Source organism: Bubalus kerabau, chromosome 1, assembly GCF_029407905.1.
Source record: "Bubalus kerabau isolate K-KA32 ecotype Philippines breed swamp buffalo chromosome 1, PCC_UOA_SB_1v2, whole genome shotgun sequence".
In the NCBI taxonomy this organism is placed as follows: domain Eukaryota; kingdom Metazoa; phylum Chordata; class Mammalia; order Artiodactyla; family Bovidae; genus Bubalus; species Bubalus kerabau.
The window spans coordinates 90,556,418-90,578,399 of NC_073624.1; the positions used below are offsets into that span (position 1 = coordinate 90,556,418).

At 44.6% G+C, this 21,982-nt stretch overlaps 1 protein-coding gene across 2 annotated transcripts; it reads right to left on the minus strand.

Annotated features, from left to right (window-relative positions):
- Window positions 1–4,687: 4,687 nt before the first annotated feature.
- On the minus strand, window positions 4,688–15,447 carry ZNF641 (zinc finger protein 641). Of its 2 annotated transcripts, XM_055582229.1 has the most exons (6): window positions 15,292–15,447; window positions 12,452–12,660; window positions 11,740–11,831; window positions 9,897–10,026; window positions 9,158–9,271; window positions 4,688–8,308 (listed from the first exon to the last, which is right to left on the minus strand). In XM_055582229.1, exons 2-6 carry the CDS (start codon window positions 12,633–12,635, stop codon window positions 7,554–7,556), a joined length of 1,275 nt encoding a protein of 424 aa, XP_055438204.1. In that variant the 5' UTR covers window positions 12,636–12,660; window positions 15,292–15,447; the 3' UTR covers window positions 4,688–7,553. The 2 variants fall into 2 exon arrangements, with proteins under 2 accessions (XP_055438204.1, XP_055438210.1); XM_055582235.1 differs by lacking the exons at window positions 11,740–11,831; window positions 12,452–12,660 and having other exon boundaries at window positions 15,292–15,418.
- Between the last annotated feature and the right edge of the window lie 6,535 nt (window positions 15,448–21,982).

Here is a 21,982-nt window from a genome sequence, read left to right on the forward strand (position 1 = left end):
TGTAGAAAACACATAGAAATAAAACTCTCAAAAAAAAAAAAAGAACACCAAAACTCTACCATATCTTTTCTTGTATTTGTTTTCAGAATCATGTAAATTGTAACTTGTTCAAAGATAAGGTAGAAATTTCCACATAATTGTCAATTATAGCCTTTTCACTTATACAGTGGTTTATACTTTTGGATGCATTGTTTCATTTTACTTCATGACAGTCTCTTAGATTTTAAGTGAAAAATCTAATGTTAGAAAATGTACAATTAGAAATTGACTTTTAACTGCAAATTCAGTGCTCTCTTCACTATAGTTGTAGTTGAGTAGGGCCTCTACAAGAGTTAATGTAGAGAAAGGTCAGAAGTTTAGAATTCATTTATACACTTGAGTATTTTAATAATTTAGCAATTTCTTGTAGGGAAAGATGTTCAACACATGGTGTGTCGGGGGGGTTGTTTTCTGATCATGAAACTATTTCCATTTGTTAGTGGTCTCAAAACAATAGATTTCTCCTGTTCTTCCTTCTCCTCTGGAGATAGACAGCAAGGCTGTCTGGTTGGACTGCAGATTCAGCCAAAACCTAAGTGCCTAGTAAGGACAGGAAGATAGGCCATTTGGGGAATTGATAGAGGGACACCATGCTGAAAGGGCCTCAAAGAAAGCCAGAGGATTTGGAAGAGAGGGACTGAAGACTGGCTGAGGGGGTGTTAGCATGAGTCCCGTCAATGCTAGGAAAGACATTGATATGGTAAGAAGGAAGTCAGGAAGTCAGTAGTCCCCTGGAGTTGGCGGAGAGGACAGGCCCATCGATGAACAATCACAGTTGTGTTTCTCCTCCTCCTCTTGTCAGTTCCTTCCCTCTTCCCCGTTTTGGTTAGGGGAAAGGCTAGACATGTCAAAAGCTTTATTCCAAGTGACTGGGGGGGGGGGGGTGGCGGGAATTAAGAGTGAATGCAAAAAAATAAGGAAACACATGGAGCACAAGGCAGGTGGCAAACAGCCTGGCTGGTGTTCAGAAAGCTGCAGAGACACATCACCCCTAAGCAGTAGGACTGAAGCTCTTGAAGGCAACTCCCATGGAGAAGAGCAAAGCCTTTGGGGTGTACCCAGTGCCTGCAGAGCGGTTTCCTGCCCCATCCCAGTGAAGCTCCATGGGTAAAAGGCCACGTCAGTGGGTCACAGGCTGGGTGGTTTCCCCTAGGCCAGCTTTCCATTTTTCCCCATGTTGTTTGTCACCCTGTCCTCTTGATACCCTCTAGCAGATGCCCATCCTCTTCACCCTCAACGATGAATGTATCTGGTGGACTCAACTGTGCAGGTTTCTTCTGGGTCCCCCCAAACTTCCAGTACTTGTGAATTTGTCTGGGAGGTCAATTCAATCACCACCTCAGGTTCCAGACTTAGGCTCAGCACTCTAAGGGTCTCCTGAGAGTGGGTCAGCACTTAATCAACCCTGAGATGGAATGCCTCCTTACATTTGTGTGCAAGGCCCTTGTTCCCTCACCCTTGGCCTGGCCTCCTCAGCACTCTGCTCCCTCAGTCTCCAGAATGTGTTGCATCCCCAGATGATGGAAGTGACATCTGGGAGCCAAGGCACTAGGAGGAAGGTGGGAAGACCTAACATGGGTACCTTAAGGTGTTTGTTTCAGGAAGGGAAGCAAGGGGGCTCCTGCATGGCTGTGTGACTCCCCCTAGAGCTGTCTGGTGTTCCCCACTTTGTTGTATCAGGAAAGAAGAGCTGAGAATGGAGGGGAGAGGAGAGGATGGAGAGAGGAAGTCAGAGACACAGCCAGTACATCCTTTATTCAACTGACAAGGACCATGAAGAGTAGATTATAGATCTCTATAGATAGAGATGAAGGTCCCTGGTTGGATGATCCATGGGAAGTTCACTATCCATCAGAGGGAACTAAGTCAGTCAACAGCTAGAAATCTGGAAGGCATTAGGTAGTTAGGCTGGATGGCCAGTGGGTATACAGCCCTGAGGCTGCCTGATGCATGGTGTTCTGAGGTATGGTAGCAAAGTGCTGGCAAGGGAGGGGTCAGCTGAGAAAGATGCTGAGTATAGGGACCATGGCCATACTCAGTCCTCCAGGCCTGGGACAGCCCACACCTGGCACATAGTAAGCACACAAAAAATGGCTTGTAGAATTGAAGCTTATTCTCAGGAGCCAAAAAGAGACAGGGGGGGACTGAGTTTTGGAGACTGCATCAAGGGAAGAAGAGTCTGTAGGGAGGGTGTAAACGGCCTGGGTTTGGCAGTACAGGCAACGTTGGCCTTGTCCAGATGTGGGAAGGTATGTACAAGAGAGAGGCGTAGAATAGGGTGATGGTGGCTGAGCTGCTACAGCCAAGCCAAGAATCTGAGGGAAGAAAGTGATGAAAGGACCCTTCTTAGTGGGCTTGAAGATGACAGAAAAGAAACTGGACAATAGGCAGAGGTACAGGTAGCAAGTAGGCTCACAATAGAATGGAACTCGCTAGAAACTGGAAGAGAGAAACTACAATGGAAGGGTAGGAATTGGGAAAAACAAACGCCCTTGGGAAGGTGTGGCATTCCCCAGGAAAAACAAAAGAGAGAACCAAACCAAATTGAAAAAGAGAAGTGGGAGTGAAGAGTGGAAGAAAAGCTGTTTATTGGACAGGCGGAGGCAGTGACAGGAGAGGGGCAGAGCTTGAGGCCTAGAGTTTCTCTGCCTTAGGAGAGAGGAGCTGATCATTTCCAAAGAGACTGGGGTTCATGCTAACCTTTTGACCTTCCAGAGTCCCAAAGAGGTAGCAGGTTTGCAAGGATCCTCATGGGTATGTCTAGGACAGAGGGTGAAGGAGGTATCAGGGCCAAGACAGAATCTTCAAAGCAGGAAAATGCATTTTTTATATAAGCACTGTGGCTTAATTAGTTACAACCTCTACCTAGTAAACAGTCTAGGTTCAGATTTCATGTCATATCTTACTAAATGAGCATGGTCTCCTCCTATGTCTTGGGGGTCTCTCTGAATCCTCCTGCTGCCGTTGCCCACAGGATTGGCCAAATCATCGTGAGAAATCCTTTGCATGGCACCTTATTGGTCTTCAGTGCAAATGGGAGGTAAGAATACTTGGGTCCTTAAGGGCTTGAGACAGATGGCCTTACTCTGCCTCTGTGCTGAATAAATAAATGCCCACCCCTTTGCCTCCAGGGAAGCTCATATTAGGCCTGAAAAAGACCAGATAAGGAGGACCATTTCTTTGGATGTCCATTTTTATGTTGGATTTACCATCTTTGAGATGTCTGCTCCTTTTTGTCTTTTTAGATTTCTAGACCAGTGAAACCTCAGTACCCGTTTTAGAAGCTCCAGCCTCAACCAATTACAGAAGCTTAGTAGCTACCCCACCACAATTTCTGAAATTGGTGACTAACCCAGTTCTTTTTCTGACTTAAGGTTGGTGGGATACCTTGGGACTCAAGAGGAATTGAACTGAGGAACAACTATCCTAGGAGTTTGCAGAAAATAAATCTAAGAACACGGGTGTTAAGATTCCATCTCTCCCTATTTGAAAATGGAGAAGGCAATGGCAACCCACTCCAGTACTCTTGCCTGGAAAATCCCATGGATGGAGGAGCCTGGTAGGCCGCAGTCCATGGGGTTGCTAAGAGTCGGACATGACTGAGCGATTTCACTCTCACTTTTCACTTTCCTGCATTAGAGAAGGAAATGGCAACCCACTCCAGTGTTCTTGCCTGGAGAATCCCAGGGACAGGGGAGCCTGGTGGGCTGCTGTCTATGGGGTCGCACAGAGTCGGACACGACTGAAGTGACTTAGCAGCAACAACAGCAGCAATTTGAAGAGGGTGAGGAACCACTGGTTAAAATGGAATCTGGATCTCCTAGCCATTGGTTCCATCCGACTTGGGTCCACATCAAATACCCTGGGAGGCAGGTTAAAGACCAATTGCTGGATTCCATCCCCAGTATCTGAATCAGTTTGTCCAGGGTGAAAATTTACATTTCTAAGATAACTTCTTCTAGGTGATGTTGATGTTGCTGGTCCAAAGATTCATTTGAGACCCATAAATATTGCCATCTCAGAATCTCTAAGGGATCCAAGGGAATAGATTTCACTCTCTGTTGTTGCCCAGCCCTGCTCACCCTCATCCAGAGCACTCAACTGAACAGAGCTGGAAAGAACTTGTTCTCTGGAACCTCTGGTTCTGGGTCAGGGTTCACTTTGCCCTTGATGGAAACAAGAAATAGTGATTTGATTGTGGGAGTGCTGGAAAGGGGAGGATTTTATCCCAAATTATCACCTCTTTGCTCCCTGAATGCATAACATCATTTTAACATGAAAACTTTTCCTTCTTCCACTATCAGCTGCTGCTGCTGCTGCTAAGTCGCTATCAGAGCTACAGCTTAAAATGTAGATAGCTCTGGGAAAGTCAACCCTTTGGGTATAGTCTCCATTGTAAGGGATTCTTTGCAGAGATACCCTAATGGGGTGGAAAGGCAGGGATACTTGGGCTCTGAATAGGGTGGAGGCACCACACAGAGGAAAAAAGGTGACAGGTTCCTAAAGACAGACCTCCCTATTTTACATTTTGTCCAGAGAGAACACGGAGACATTTTTTTATTTAAAGGGGATAGGGTAGGGTAGACATGTGGCAGAGGGAGTTGGGAGGAAGATGGGAGTTTTCCCTGAGGGAAAAATCACTCAAATCTCTTTACCCAGCTGGTGGCTGTTGCTTATTTTATTTTTTGTCCAAGGGAAGTGCTGTTGGACGGAGGTAGAGAAGACAGTGGTACAGTAGAAATGACCTAAAGGGATGCCCCTTCTGCCAAATGCCCTTAGACTCCACGATGCCTTTCAGTTGGGTGCTGAGTGCACCTACACTTTGGGGGCTTCATTTTCCCTCCTTAAAATTACAAGAGATCAAAGGCTGGAGGTTAACACCTGGTTTTTAAGAGGTGTGATCCAATGGTATGGAGGGTCACCTCATACAAGTCTTTAGAACAAGGTTTGTGAGAAACTCGATTTGTCACCAAGTCATATAAATTTTTAAGAAAGCACAGAGTGTAAGCAATACCCTTCAAATCATTAAAGACTGAACACTCTCCTGATATCCTACTGCCTCTGGTATCTTAGTCCTTAAAATGTTTAGAGATCCTTGCCATGTAATTCTTGACACAAATATATAATGACCATATTGGATCAGGGTAACTCCTCTTTGACCCCCATTTAGTGATTCCATGGATGAGCTCTGACCCTGCTGAATGTGTATGCAAAATTGAGTGAACTACTAATGTCTTTTCTTCTCAAAAGTGAGTTTCTGTTTTTTATCAGATTCTCAAAAGGGTCTGTGATCCAAAACAGGTTCTGGATGATGCTCACATAGAGCTGATTGTGTTAATGTATGAGGCACAGTGGAAGGTAAAAGAAATGGCATCATTCAGTTTTGCCAATGGAATCCAGTATTTTCCTATGCCCTGGGGTGTCTCCTAATACTGATCCTAAAATGCTCCTGTCTCAGAGGACCTGGGACAAGGATGCCTTACAAATGGCTGGCCATTTTGCTCTATTCATAGGAACATAAGCGAGAGAAGTGCATTCTAGGCAAAATGGGAAGGCTGCCCTGAGCAGAAGGGAGGTAGGGGCTGGATTGCTCAAGTTATATCCACTGTAAGAAGCTCATTCAGTAAAATGACCCTATTTTCGACTCCATTTGGGCCCAGGACTCTGAGGAGCTATGATTCACTCAGTTTTTCCTAAGCAAGTGTAAAAGCCATTAAACTAGATTGTTGCAGCTCACTTCCTCGTCTCTCTGGTTAATTCCACCAACTGTGGTTGAGAAACAAGTGTGTTAAGGAAAAACCAGAATCTAAGCATTAAAGAGAAAATATCCCACTTCCATCCTCTTCGCTCTTCTCCCTCCCTACCCACAAGCTGCTCTTACATACAAGGTAATTTTTAAATTATAAGACTGGTATTAACACATTATCAATAAAGAGAAACAATGACCAATGCATTAAACAATGCTAGAATACTTATACAAGTTAAGAGTCAGTGCATTTTCCCAGAACTGGGAGGAGAACCAACCAGAAAGCTCATTACCCTGCATCAGCCAAATAGCTAAGCCACAGCCATTTTCCTTAAAGTTCTATTTAGGGGAATGAGATCGCAAGAATAACTCTGCCCCTTGATGAGGCAATCAACGTCAAACAAGAGTGACGACAACAACCTGCAAGCACCATGACTCCTGCTGTAACTTCTCAGCACTTAAAACAAGACCCCAAAACCCACTCAGCACACAGCTGCTATATGCACCTGACTTGAAATTAATAAGACATAGCTCACCTCACAGAGGATGTCTCTCTCTCCACTTAGGCAAAAAGAATCTGTGGCCCAGAGATTCAGACCTAGACTTACATCTCCAAGTTGTCTTGCTCTCAGTGATCCTGGGGAAGGCTGTATACCTCAACCCCCAAAACTTAAGCCTTTCTACTAGGGCTCCCTTAATCTCTCAGCTTGCTTATTATCTTGAAACAAAACAAACCAAAAACCCCATACAATCCCCACTACCCTCATCCCCAGAACACAGCCCCTAGAAAATCTAGCTTATACAGTTTGCACTTGGCATGCTCTCTTCAAAGACCCTGCACACAGATACACAGACACATAAAGACACTGTCAAGAGGAGAGGGGTCTGTTCAAGGGAATGAAGTATTTTTCTTCTGTGTGGGCCTGGGTTACCTGGGGGTATAAAGTCCATCTCTTAACACTGTAGCGCGATCTCTCAGTTAGATATATGTATATGCAGGGTGAAGGGAGCAGGAACAGGGGGTGAGAAGATTACTGTTTGTTTTTCAGCAGGTGGGGTGAGAGGTGTGGATGTATATTCAGATGATTGGAGTAGGGGTGATGGGCCCACACAGGAATGAGGTCTGCCCCTCAGCTTTCATTGGGATAAAAAAGGGGGCTCTGGGTGCCTGATCACTCTCTGTCTTCTGTTTCCTTATTACTCTGTAACCCAGTGTTCACCAGTGTGGTTCAAGGAGTCACCAGTTCTGTGAGATGCGAGACAAAAAGGATACTGAGGTCAAATAAATTTAGGAAACACTGCAGTAAGAAAGGTTAAACCATTTGCTCTAATGCATAAATTTTCGAGCCTTTAATAAGCTAGTATGTTTTCTCTCTCTCTCTATACATATAGACAGAATATTTATGTTATAGAAGCATGATACTCAAAATATTTAACAACTGGTATGGCACAGGCTTCCACCAATCAGAATGGGCCTTAGCCACAAACTGCTGGTACCACTGTACCCTGGAGAACGGGATCAGGCCGAATATCAGCCCACCCAGTAAGCAGCGTTTCCCAAAAGTTTTGCCCAAAGAACTCTACTTTGTGTGGCATCTCACAGAACTGGGGAGAAAGGCTCTGGCTAATGCTGGAACTGCATCTCTCTAGGGATGGGGCCAGGACTCGTGATTCTGACCACGGGGGCGCAGGAGAGGTGGCAGCTCGGGCAGAGACTCCTGGTAGCACCGGCTGACGGATGTGACTCCAGCTGCAGCAGAAATAGATTTCAAAAGCCAGATGCCCCTCTGTCCCAGCTGCTCCGGGGACTCTGTCCCTGGTGGGTCAGCAGGTGCCTGTCCAGGTGATGTTTGCGGCCGAAGCTCTTCTCACAGCGTGGGCACTGGAAGGGCTTCTCCCCGGTGTGTGTCAGCCAGTGTCTCACCAGGTGGTGCCGTCGGCCAAAGCTCTTCCCACACTCAGTGCACACGTGGCACTTTGGCACAGGTGGTGCACGCTGCCGCTTCCTAGCCCCAGGGCTCTCTCCAACCTCTTGGCCCTTGCAGGATTTGCCATCTGCATGCACTCTCTGGTGGCTGGCTAGATGGGAGTTGCATCGGAAATTCTTGCCACACTCAGGGCACCTGCTGGGCTTGTCATGAAGGTGGGTTTTCTGGTGTCGGATCAGGTGATGTCTTCTCCCAAAGCTCTTCTCACACTTGAGGCAGCTGTAGGGCCTCTCCCCGGTGTGTGTCTGCTGGTGCCTGGCCAGGTGGGAGCCCCACACAAACTGCTTACCACACTGGGGGCATGTGTGTGGTCTTAACAGGGAATCCATTTCTGTGCTACACAGAAGGTTTGAGAAGCTATCTTCCTGAAGAAAAGGTGGGCCTAGGAGCATGCCTCTGGAGCTTCTGGGCATGGAATCCCAGTTCGCATCCTGCTCTGGGTTCCAGAGAACAGTATCTTGAGACACACTAGATAATATTCCGGGAGGCTCTGCTTCTAGTTCAGGGGTATCCCCCTCGTGCTCACTTCCATCTCCTGTGGAAAAAGGAAAATACAGACCTCAAGAGGTGAGTCACAAGGGAGCAGCCCAGGACTTAGTCACAAATGAGGCTGTATGATGCCTGTTAGGGTCTAAACCTCACCCCATAAGGGCTGAGAGAACAGATTTTAATGGTGTACAAGACAGTATAACAGGTACAGTGGTTAAAGCTTAGACTTAGGAGACAGATACCCAGAAAATCTCAGTTTTCCCACTACACTTCTGTAGGCCTTCATGTCTTCTTCTGCAAAATGCGAATAATTATAAGGTAGATGTTATAAGACAGATAGACTAGTACCTGCATATGTTAGACACTATTAAATAGTCCATGCTATTGTTGTTATCTATTTATTACTATTATTTATTTAGCACGTAAAAAAAACTATTAATCACCATCACCATGAAGAGAGGTGAGGAATGGTCTGAAATCACTGGCCAGGTGACACCTTGTCAGCAACACTGGAGACATTGTGGAAGGCATTTCTACGATGGGTGGGAGGTTGAACAACAACAACTAACATTTATTGAGTGCTTACTATGTGCTTGGTACTGTTCAACTATGGTAACATATTTAAATCTCGTAATAATTTATAGATGAGGAACCCAAAGAGAAGTTAATTACTTTTCCAAGGTTCCACAGGAATGGTCCTAGATTCAGATCCACAAAGTTTGGCTCTAGAGCCTGCCCTCTAAATTATTATGTTACAGTCTTGCTTTTGAAGAAAAAGATCTCTAAACCATTCAGTGCTATAACTGTTTGAGGCAGAGGAGGGGTTGGAGGGACATGTAATGATAAACCTCCAAAAGGGGCGAAGGTCGCGGCTGAGTCTATCATACATCATCACCTGTGTATGTGACCTTCAGAATGTCCCTCTCTTCTAAGTCTGGGGGGTCAGGGACCCATTGTTCTTCTCCTCCTCCTAGTTGAGAAAGCATATCCAGTTTGGGAATTGGAAATCCTGACCATGGGAGAAGAAAACAGAGATGTCAGTTTATTCAACTGTAATTTTCATTTCTGAAAAAAGCTTTTTCCTAGATTATTCCTTTGAACTCTATAGATAAAGAAGGCCAGATACAACAAGCCTTTCCCTCTCCCCACTCTCATTTCTGTTAAGTCCCCTCTTCTTTCAGAAAATCATATTCTCTTTCCAACAAGTGTTCTCTTTTGTGCAAATTTCAAATACTTTCAGCTCAACTGTTCTTTCTGGTCATAACTTCACTTAATTAGCCCTACTACAGCTGTCTCACCCCCACCCCCATTCTCATCTTTCCCTAGATGGTTTCTGAGTTTCCAAGGACTCAGTTCCACTTCTTAGGTGTCCTTCTCTCTGAAAGAACCTCCCAATTCCCAACCAAGAATTGCCTAAAGTTCTCTAATAACTCACAGCATTTTGTTGTTGATTTTAAAAAAGTGACGCTTCTATTCTCTTTGGATTAACCCTAGTGCTCTTTCCCTAGTGGAAACCCAGACAGATTCCCTGCCAAGAAAAGAACCCCAAATGGACACTATGCAACAGTCCCAGAGCAGATGGCTCCACTCTCCTAGAGAACAGTCACTGAGTGGCTGGGGAGGGTCGTGCTTACTCAGGGAGACCACTATCCCACAGTTTTCCTGCATGACATATTCTCCATAGAAGTCTGTTTGAGAAGGGTCCAGGCTCCTCCACTCCTCCTGAGAGAAGCACAGTGACACATCCTTGATGGTTACCAGGCCCTGAAACAAAATGCAGCAGCATCTGTCAGCAGCTGTTCTTTAAGGAAAAGAGGGTCTCAGTATAGAAGGCTAAGGTGGTAGTAGAGGAGAGGTGGCAAGAGAAGGTCTAGAAAAAGAACTGCCCAGAGGTTCCTGGGCAGGGAACATGGTTTTGGTGACGAGGAAAGGGGTAAAAGTAATGGTCAGGGTGTGAGCAATAATGTCTGTAGAGGAGATTCCCAAGTTGGGACCATGAGAAGTTGGAGGCACCACAAACTCATTGGTCCCTCTGTGTAGTTACAAGTGTCTACCCAGTCTCTTCTCACCTGCCTTTCTTGGCCTATTCTTGCTGCCTTTCTTCAGTGCAGAAATTGTGTACAAGTTCCTCCTTTCTCTACTTGACCTTTCCTTTCCTATCTGTACAAAACAATATGGATAAAATATTCTTTCTGGCCTCCTCCCCCTATTATGCCATGTCCTTATCTTTTAAGGCAGCAGAGTCTGGCAGTTAGGAGCCCAGATTCTGGAGCCAAATGACTCCTAGCTCTGTCACTTACATTAGCAGTATGACCTTACACAAGTGCCTTAACCTCTTCCTGTCCAATTTTCTTGTCTGGGGATAACTGTGTTTCTCTCAGGGTTAAACGAGTTAATGTACATAAAGCACTCAAAGAGCAGCAAGCATGGTAAGCACTCTGGGAGTGTGGATACTACAACTACTATTATTACTAACTTCCCATGGCTCTCCCCTTGCCCTCTGAATATAAACTTGTTTTCTGTCTCTGGTGCTGCCCCTCTTCATCTCTTTCTATCTTTTATTCATGTCCATAAATGCTCCATCATCCACCTAATCCAGTCTACTTTATGTTCTTCCAAGCTTCCTCCAGGTCCTCTTTTCCTCATCTTTCCAGATTTCTGTTTTTAAATTTAAAATAATTTATTTATTTTTGGCTGTGCTGCGTCTTTGTTGCTGTGCATGGGCTTTCTCTAGTTGTGGTGAGCAGGGGGCTACTCTCCAGTTGCGGTGAATGGGCTTCTCATTGCGGTGGCTTCTCTTGTTATTGAGCTCGGGCTCTAGGGTGCATGGGCTTCAGTAGTTGTGGCACTTGGGCTTTGTTGCCCCATGGCATGTGGAATCTTCCCAGACCAGGGATCAAACCTGTGTCCCCTTCATTGGCAGGTAGATTCCTAAGCATTGGACAAACAGGAAAGCCCAAGATTTATTTCTTAATAAACATTAATGAATTTTTCTTAAATTCTCCCGGTGGCTAGCACAGCTATCTATTAAAACAAAACAAACTCAATCTGTAGGAATTTTCTTCTTCTCATCATGCCTCCATTCATTTTTCAAAAGGGTATAAGTTCCTTAGAAAGGGATAGAATCTGTGAAGATATCAGACTAAATACCAATAGTGATCAAGTGAAATGACAAATTAATTAAATGAAATAAAGTAAAAGTCACTCAGTCGTGTCTGACTCTTTACAACCCCATGGACTGTGTAGCCTGCCAGGCTCCTCTGTCCATGGAATTTTCCAGGCCAGAATACTGGAGTGGGTAGCCGTTCCCTTCTCCAAGGGATCTTCCCAACCCAGGGATCAAACTCAGGTCTCCCGCACTGCAGGAAGATTCTTTACCATCTGAGCCACCAGGGAACCCAATGGAATGACACAAAGGCTACAAAAAGGCAGCAGTGATTAGACCTTGAGAGAGGCCAAGAGAAGAGCATAGCCCACCTGTGATCCCGCCGCAAGAAGCGCAGCTGCCATCTCCCAATCTGCAGTGCTGCCTTCCTGGGCAATGGCAGGAACCCAGGGAGTGGACTGAGCTGGTGAGGGGAGAGAGGAACCATGAGAGATGGAGCGTCCATCTTTTTCCAGTTACAGCCTGCGCCCTATTTTAGTGAGGCTTAAGCGTCATATTTTTCCCCTATATCTATGTCCACTGGTAAGACTCAAATGCATAAATGTACTGTAGTAGAAGAGACCTTCCCTCAAATGTTCTGAAAGGGTACTGAGTGGTTTTTAGTAGAGCATTTATGTCATTCATTTCTATTAAACTAGCTGTGGTTTGAATTTATATTATTCAAATGTAATTTTCATCTTGTAAAGTGCATTTTACTGGGTGTGTTTTCCAGTGGCAGTCAGTGTTTCTGTCACTTCCTTTGTCTCCCATATTTGTTACCACTAACCGTGTAACAGGTGGAGGGAGTGATTATGTAAGAAATGGGAGAAACCCAGTTACATGGTTTGCAGAATCCAGATGCTGCTTATATTTTTCTGACTAGGGCCTGTAAGTTCTTTCTATTTCTGTGGCCTAGTCCTGGTACTAACTGTGCTGTTCACTCACTCCATGGCCATTTGGAGATTTTTAATTCTACTTTTTCAATAGAGATTAGAAGATTATTCTCTGCATTGTGCTTCCCACACACACCCTATGGGCTCTCACCCTTCTCCTGAAGGGACTGTGGCTCCTCTTCAAGGTCACAGCATAGGTGCTCCAATGGCCCTGGAGCTGTTCTCCATGGCCCCTCTTCCTGGCTTCCCCTTTCCACCTGGGGCTCTGCTCTATCCAGCTGGACATTCATTGACTCCCATCCTGTCCCCAGGGCTGCTGTCTGTTCTGAAAGCATTTTTGCTGCAAACCCAAATTGTGACCTGGAACAAATTCATATCAGTTATGCCCATGACAATGGAAAGGGGTGATAGTCCTAAGGGAGAACAGTCCAGGGATAAAAGATGAAACTGGATAGGAAGAGCTTGATGGAAGATGAACTTTAAAAGTTTAATGTGTTCCAGTCAACTGAACCTGAGCCAGAAATGAGCAAGTGCTATATAGTAAAGTCACTAATGGTTATTTTGGGGACCTCATGATTGGCAGAATTTCATTTAAAAAAATCCTGGAAATTCAAAAGCTATCAATTAATTTCAACCATGGAAAATACTTAATCTGGGAATCTCAACCACTGAAAATAAGCAATCTGGAAATATGCAGGAGGGAATGCAAACAGATTTGCATTCAACAAAAATGGAGGTAATCCCACATAAGATTTTCTGCCACAAACTCCATTCTCATCAGTTTAGAATGAAATGATTATTATAGGTAGAAGTCCTAGTCAAACGGTGTATTTCTCATAAGGCTGAACCAAATGGTGTCTTAGAACAAGCCTCAACTAACAACCTATCATTCTGTTGTTGAAAATCAGAACTGGTAGTAAATATGGTGGACAGATCAATAACTTGGAAAGCAGATGTAAGACTCTAAAGCAACCCTAACAGATAAGAGAAACTGCTGGCAGTGAGGAGCTATGTCTAAAGAAAAAAAAAAAAAAAAGAACAGAAAGAATTTCATATAGGGAGAAAAAGGGGAAACAGGTGTTGCTAACATGACCCTGGGGTGAATAACAGCCCTGTGATTTAAGACACAGCAAAGAACCTGAGACACATGATAGAACCAGCCAGATCTAATTATAAAAACATATTCAATTTTAAAGAAGGGTATGGTGAAGCCAGAGTGTATTCCATCACAAGAAACAAAAGTTAAGAAAGGGATGGGAAATGTGTCCATTAGGGAAACGTTCAAAACAATGGACCTAGTCTTCTCTTGCCTTGGGAAGAAGGCTCATGAATGATGCTGCCAATGAATAAAAAGAGAGATGTTTTCTTTCTCTATGTAGATCTGTTCTCTTGATTGCAAGAGAATAGATTTAGGTAAGATTTAAAAATTCTTAATAATCCTGCAATGCACAGAGTTGAAGGCTCTTTGCTCTGGACCTCTTCGGAGCACGACAGTTTGTGTTGTGATAGCAGTCTTCCTGCCTTACAGCAGAGAAAGCCTATAATACTGTGCAGAGTCACTTTTTGCTTGGCAACATCATATTTTTGTGATTCTTATTCAATGTCCAAGCAATCAGAGCCCAAGTGTTCCAAAAACAGGTCAGAACCTCTGTAACTGTTCTGGCTCACTCACATTCATCTAATGACATCTGCAAGAACCCAGAAGCCTGGAACAGATAATGACAAATGTCAAGTCGTTTATTTTCTTGCCTATCTGTCTTTGACAAAAGAGGTAAATGAGAACCCTAAGCTCAATGAACAGCAAGGGAACAAATTCCCCTTTCATCTCAGATGTCCAAAGATGTCTCAGGGCCTCTTGGGAACATTCTGGACTGATTCCCAGCTTAGGAGGTTTCCTTTTCAGAGACTTCTCATGAGAAAGGAAAATTCCCAATAAAGCAATAAAGGGGGAGTTCCATTTTAGATTTCTCCTCTGAATTCCAGCCCCTGTGTTCTCGTCACTTCTAATATGTAAAGCATGGATTCCCCCTCTTCACCAAAGGTCTTCCTCATCCACTAGCTTCCTTGGAAAGTCCTACCTCAGGGCTTTACCTTTAGGTAAATATCTGGACACCTGTCTGAGATCCATTTCTCCATTTCCCTAGCAGCAGAGTCCCTTGATAGGAAGCCTCTTTCTCAGGCCAGATGTGAGACTCTCCAGACCACTGACAAAACCTGTGGAAGAAATCTCAGCAAAGGAGGGGGCGAGTACTTGTCCTCAGATTGCCTTTGCTAAGATGTGCATGCTGTCGGAGCCAGCACCTAGGCAGTTAAGGTGTCAGCCCTAACCTGGATTTTCCTGGTTCCAGGATGTACCTCGGGCCTACTGGAGTCAGGGTTCTAGAAGTTTCGTTTCCCCTTTTGCTTCACATATCTTAGGGGGGCATGGCACCTGCAGAAGTTAGTTTCTGCAGCGAGTGTTGTTGGACAGAGAAAGGGCCACGCTACCGAAATGAGTAGTAGCCCAAGGGCATAGGGACAGTCGCTGTCAGAGAAGCCTGGCCCCGGTCCCGGGCGGGGTGTGGGCGGGGCGGGTGCCCACTCCAGAGTTGGGTTGCTTCGTCCCTCTTCGTCTCCGTGCCCCGGGAGAGGGTCAGGTTTCAGAGAACTCGAGAGAGAGGCAGAGCTGGAGCAGGGGAAGTGAGGTCAGAAAACAGGTTGCCCGTGAACTGGGACAGGAGCAAGTGAAGAAAAAGGAGCCACGGGGAAACCTGCGCGCGGTGACAGCGGCGGGAACCCGCGGGGCCTGACAGCGACGACGCTGGGGACGAAGAGACAGGAGAGGGGCGGGCACAGAATGTCAGCGCAGCCGAACCTGGGAATGGCAAGCGACCCAGAGGCCGCGTCGACCCTCCTCCCCGCCCCCACGGGTGACCAGCCCCACTCGCCGCCCGGGGAAGCCAGGTGTCCCTCCCTCCAGCCGTGACTCCCGCCGGCCCGGTCCCAACTCACCCGGGTCGGCTTGGCCTGAAGCCCGGTGTCTCCCTCCCGGGCGCCGGCTGCCCCTCCCCTCCGCCCTCGCTTCGTCGGAGCCGGCGTCCGCGGAGCCAGCGACAGGCGGAGACGGCGGCCCGGCGGGCGCGGGTGGGGCGGGCACAGGAAATCCCCGCCCGCTTCCGGGGCTCGGCGGCCGCGGCGGCGCTAAGAGGGGAGGGGCCGGTGCGGGGGACGGGCTGCGGCTCCGGCGACCCCCGGCCGGCCCAGCCCCGCACTTCAGCGCCCGCCACCCCGGGGCGTCGCTGGCCCGAGCGCGTGGATCGCGGCTGAAGGTGGTCGCTCAGCCCCGCCCTCTCCCTGACTGGTCACCTTCCCTCCCGGCCACTCGGCCCCCCGCCGGGTCCTTTGCGCTTGGGTTCGTTAATTACCTTGACATTATAACAACCGCTGGTTATACGCCGGCAATCGCTATGAGGCTGATTTCTAGAGACAACGGTCTGAATTCTTCAAGGAATGAATGATGGTGATGATAAGGGGCTGAGAGAGCGCTGAGAAGGAGTCACTAATTCTGAACGAGGTTGACTTCACCCAAGACGTGTGTCTCAAGTAGGCCTTGCGGCTGCATTGTCCAGTTTGCGAAAGCCACCAGCCACAGTCCAGACAGAGAGGTGTGTTGTAACATACGCATCAGATAATTCGGAAGACAAAATTAGCGAAATGTACAATAGCTAATAAACAATATTTTGAATATGTTGAGCTAAAATGTTTAAATTCACTTCACCTACTTCTTTTAGCTTTTTAAATATGGCCACTAAGGTGTTTGTATATGTGGCTTACGTATTTCTATTGGACAAAGCTACTTTGAAACAGTAAGATAGATTTGACTGGAAAAGATGAGAAAGGGCCTACAAAACAGAATAAACACACTAGTCTTAGAATCTGTTTATAATCTACAAATCGCGTTCTTTGTCATCAGAACAATTTTGTACAATTGTATTTTATAGGCTTAACAAGTGACTCACTTAAGATCATAGGGGACAGACATTCCTTTAATATATAGTTATTTTTGCTATGTGCCAGGCACTGTAACTAAATCCTGGAAGTCAAAGATCCCAAAGGAATTGTCTGCCCCTAGATTCAAAAACTCGGTCTGTGGAAACACATGTTAACAAATATTTGCAAAAAAATATAACAGATGCAAAAGTGGAAGAGTATACTTTGCACTAGGAGCAAAGAAGTAAATGTGCATGGGTGGGAGGTCAGAGAAGGCCTGACAGAAGTCTTGAGGGAGAGAAGGGTGGGGAAGACTCCATTAATGAAAGAGAATGTGCTAGACATGCAGTTGCAAAAGGATATAGACCATATTCAAGAGCCAATCATAGGGTATTTTGCAGAAGTAGTAGAGCCAGGATTTATATCTCAGTTCCTGGAACTAAATCCAGAGGTTCTTTTCATTTATATTTCCAAAAATGAGAAATACAAGGTATGTTAATCTGGGTATTTAGTAATACCAATATCTCAGTGACTGAACATAATAAGAGCTTATGTTTCATGTAAGTCAGTGTGTAGCAGGCTTGTTGGGGCCAGTGAATGGGTTACGTGCTCCTTGCAATTATGGAAAGACCAGGTTTCTTCCATCTTGTGGCTCCACCATCCCTTGTTGCCTTGGAATCATCCAATCTCTGGGCTGACTTGGTGGAGGTATCAGGGCCCAGCCCTGGAAGTGCTATACATCATTTATACCCCATTTCCTTAGCCAGGGTTCAGGTACATGATTACAGGGCTGCACCTAACTGCAGGGGGTGTCTGTGAAGTGTGTGTACCCCAATAGAAAAGGAAATGGGGTTTGATGAATGGTTAGCATTGCTTCTGTCACACATATAATTAATCAAACACCTAAACCTGACTTTACCTGAAGGAGATATTTGGGGAGTGGTGGCAGATTATATATATATTAAAAAAAAACAAAGAAAAAGGCAAAATAGTCATCTTTGGCCTGATGACACAGTAATGGGACATTAATATTTAATAAACATCTACTTTATGCCAGAAATTTGTTTTTTTAACATCACGGGGCAAAATATAAAATGTCTTTATTATTAGCTTTAATGTGCCATCTCTTTAGATATCAGTCAGCAAGCTGTGAGGTGTAGATATCATCTCAGCAAGGGTTTAAGAGCATTCAGTGAGCCAAAAGGCAAAATTAGGAATTGAACTCTGGTCTTCGATTTATAATCTGGTGCACCTGTCACCAGAGTGTTACTTTACCTTTCACAGTAATACATGGATGAATCAAATTCCTATGTAAGGTGGAATAATTAAACATGCAGGGAGTAGCAGGCAGATGATTCCATCTTTTTAAGACTTTCCCGTCTTAGATCAAGACTGGATCAGCTTTGAAGGCAAGATGTAGGAACAGCATCTTGTGTACATGCTGTGGGGTGAAGAACATATGCAGATGTGCCTATTTAGAGAAGAAATGAGGAAAATGATAGAAAGATTAGAATAGTGGGTCCAAGACTTCTAACTTGCCATGTCAAGTTATAGAGAGTCACTATATTTAGTGTTATAAGCAAGAGATAAACCTGATAGGTCTAATTATATCATTCTAAGGAGACTCTTTTACCCAGGACTGCCCTATTGATAGAGTTCAGAACAATAGAATGGGATGAGTTGGACCTAAAGCCAGATTCTAGTGTGTATAGTACAGAGTTCCTCAGGACATAGCAGTATTCTTCCTGGGGCTCAGGGAAGTCACAGTCATTTAAAGTTCCAAGTTCTCTGTGAGGACTTCAAAAGACCTTAAGAGGCTCAGTCTCTTGTCTGTCAGCCTTGGCTCCTTCATTTCTGAACTCTTGTTCTGCCATGGTTTGAATAAAAAAGTATAATTCAGGTGTTCACCAGTTTATGATTGTGTTATGAGTTTATCAGTTAGTTGATTGTAATAAATTATCAGCTTGGCTTATAAAAATGTGTTCCACTGTAATAAACATACCTCCAATTGCTAATTAGAGCCCAACCACCATTTATAACACTGCTTTTCTTCCACTCAAAGTTTCTGAAGCTTGATGTTGGAGATGAGTTTTCACTAACAGGGCAGTGCAGTTATTTGCTTCCTCTATGTCTGTGTCTATAAAAGAAAGAGGAAGGTCAAGGAAACTGTAGTAGGACTCCTGTGGAAAGAAAGGTAAGGGCGCCTTCAGTTCAGTTCAGTTCAGTCGCTCAGTCGTGTCCGACTCTTTGCGACCCCATGAATTGCAGCACGCCAGGCCTCCTTGTCCATCACCAACTCCCGGAGTTCACCCAGACTCACGTCCATTGAGTCAGTGATGCCATCCAGCCATCTCATCCTCAGTCGTCCCCTCTCCCCCTATCCCAAACCCTCCCAGCATCAGAGTCTTTTCCAATGAGTCAGCACTTCGCATGAGGTGGCCAAAGTACTGGAGTTTCAGCTTCAGCATCATTCCTTCCAAAGAAATCCCAGGGCTGATCTCCTTCAGAATGGACTGGTTGGATCTCCTTGCAGTCCAAGGGATTCTCAAGAGTCTTCTCCAACACCACAGTTCAAAAGCATCAATTCTTTGGCACTCAGCTTTCTTCACAGTCCAACTATCACATCCATACATGGCCACTGGAAAAACCATAGCCTTGACTAGATGGACCTTTGTTGGCAAAATAATTTCTCTGCTTTTGAATATGCTATCTAGGTTGGTCATAACTTTCCTTCCAAGGAGTAAGTGTCTTTTAATTTCATGGCTGCAGTCACCATCTGTAGTGATTTTGGAGCCCTCCACAATAAAGTCTGACACTGTTTCCCCATCTGTTTCCCATGAAGTGATGGGACCAGATGCCATGATCTTAGTTTTCTATGCTTAGTCAGTAGTTAATAATTAAAACTGGTACTTGTAGAGCGCTTTAAAATTTACAAAGTACTTCTGTATACATGTGATCTTCATAGCTCAGGGAGAGAGACTAATCATCTTTATCCCTAGTCTTCACAAAGAGATACAACTGAGCAACAACAATAATAATCCCTGGTTTGCATTTAAGGAAATAGCAGTTCAGATATTTAAAATTGCAGAACCTCACTTTTTATTTCTATAATTCTGGGCAGATTTATATAGATATATCTGTTTTCTAATCAATAAAATGAATGTCATTATACCTACTCTGTAGGGTTGTTCTGAAGAATAAATGAGATGATATAAATTGCCACCTAAAAATTGTCACTCACCATTTGCCTCTACAAGGATTAGGTCACTAGCTGCTGTTGTCACTGACCTTCAACACATCTTAAAAAGACTTCAGGGTGGAGATCAAGGATGAGGCACTCTGTGCTCTGGGAAAAACGGGCAGAACAGGCTTTCAGATAGTTAGATATTTTCAGAAGGTTTTGTGAGCCTAGTTTCTTGTATCTTCTCATATCTAGGTAAGCACTAATATCATTAATGAGGACATTCTCTCCTTGTGACTATCAGCAATCTTCTGTGACTAGCAGTAACCTGCCAAAGTATATGCTGGATACATGTATCCCCCCTTCAGCAAAATCAGGTATATACTGACCTCCCCCCTACCTCTTTAAAGCAGTTCCTCAGAGCTATCTGAGAGGGCATCTCCCAGGCTATAGTCCTCATTTTGCTCCAAATAAAACTTAACACACAACTCTCACATTGTGGATTTTTTTTCTGTCAACAGAATAGATAATTTAACACATAGGAACAATTCAGTAAATGATAAGACCTAGGTATGGAGCTGTATAATTGGTGAAAAGAGGACTTTAGTAGGGTGGGACAGAGCAAAGATGGGATAGAAGATAATTTATTCCTGAGTCTCAGTGAGGTAGACAAATTGATTGGAGCTGAAGGTGTAGGTGGCAGAGTGGGAGCTTTAACTGCAGCTTGGGATAGGGGCTACACTTATTGGTAATAACTAGGTATAGGGTATGACTGTAAAAGTGAATGACTGAGGTTGTGGACAAGATTATTTAAGGTAAGAGAAAGTCAAGGAATGGAGAGGCTGGGTATTAGTGGGGATAGTAATCAAAATATTAAACTACCAGTACTGGTGTGGGCATAGGTCCATTAAAATGAAGTAGCTTATAGTTCTGTGCAGGGTCCTGGCGGCACTAGTGGCAATGGCAGTGTTTCAGTATTTTAATGATCATGCTTGCACAGTTGAACCCAGGGCATAAGATGGGTCATCCACATGGACACTACCATGAATGATGATGAGGTTACATAGAGTGAGATAGCAAGCTAGTTGAGGGAGTCTTTAATGAAAGAAGGAGAATGACCAGGACTATGGTAGGTGATAATAACAAGGAAGGGTAATGTGCGGAATGGCCTGACGTCTCAAAGGAGCAGGACATTACTTGGGGAGAAAGGAGGATAGTGGTACTTGAGGCAGTAATGAGCAAAGAGCCTATTTATTCTACTTCTAACCCTATAAAGTGTAAAGCCGTGGCTTTCAAATTTCATATATTGTATTTGAAAAAAAAATATATTTGAAAGTCATCATTTATATACTTGAAAAAAATAGCTTACTTTCATGGAACAATACCTTAACTACATGCAGTATATGCTGATATTTTTCTATTTATTTTTAAAGTTTTTTTATTTCCTACCCATTAAATTAATTTCATAAACCATGAATAGGTTGCAATTTACCATTTGAGAAGCATTGGTATGTATATTGTCAGAGAAAAGTCCCCTTGAGAGGACTGCAGAAGAAGCATGCTTTTTCCTGAAGAGGTAGCCAGGTTTCAGATAGATAAAAGAGGTGAAAGAAACATCTGTCAAAGAGGTTGAAGGATATAGGAGCGTCTTAGTCTGTTCAGGCTGTGGTAACAAAATACCATAGACTTGGTGGCTTATTAACAGTGAACATTTTTTTTTTTCATAGTTCTGGAGGGTGAGAAGCCTAAGACTGAGACACTGACAGATTCTGGTGGAAAACTGCTTCTGGTGTCTTCTTGCTCTGTCTTCACATGACAGAAGAGGCAAGGGAGTTCTCTGAGGCCTCTTTTATAAAGGCATTAATCTCATTTATGAGGGGTCTGCCCAAAAGACCTAATTGTTTCCTTGAAGGCCCCACATCCAGATACCATCAAATTGGGGATTAGGTTCCTATATATGAATTTTGGGAGGGCACAAGCATTCAGTCTACAGCAATGGGATTTTATTGATGATGGGTCCTGAATTCCAGAGATCACAGTGGAAGAAGTTAGAAGTTGTTTTGAGGGTTAGAGTGTGATTCAAATTAGGCAATGTAGAAGACAGTAATAGGGTAAGAATCTCTACGGTGAGGGGTGATCTGGAGTCCAAGTATTCTTGTGGCCAGTGTTGTAAGCAGAGATATAGGACATGATGGATTAGTACTCTCAGGGGGAGGTGTATAGTCAGTTCTTATGATAGTCATCTTGTCAGTGGTGAGGTGAGGTTTAAGGGTTAGCTTGGGATCAGTAGATGAAGTGTTTGTAATAGAATGAAAGTCTCACTAGAAGTGTGCTGCACTTGTATACTCTCTTTCAATCGTGTTGTGAACAGAGTTAAGGCCAGAGGGCCTGTCTTTCCAGAAGTGCCAGAGCTCCAAGGTCTCTTAGATCATGCTTGGCATTAGTGGTGGTGGTGTGAAGGATTAAGGAGTTCTGTGGCTTAACCTTAAATCTTACTTTCCCTGATACTGAGGGGACAGAAGGAGTAGCCTT

Excerpts from the sequence above, each read along its gene's own strand:
- ZNF641 (XM_055582229.1), bottom strand. The coding sequence starts at position 12,635 with ATGCTTTCAGAACAGACAGCAGCCCTGGGGACAGGATGGGAGTCAATG. Across the intron at positions 10,027-11,739 it reads TTCTTGCGGCGGGATCACAG|GGCCTGGTAACCATCAAGGA; the intron begins GTGGGCTATGCT and ends ATTTTGTTTCAG. Across the intron at positions 8,309-9,157 it reads TCTGAAGGTCACATACACAG|GAGATGGAAGTGAGCACGAG; the intron begins GTGATGATGTAT and ends CTTTTTCCACAG.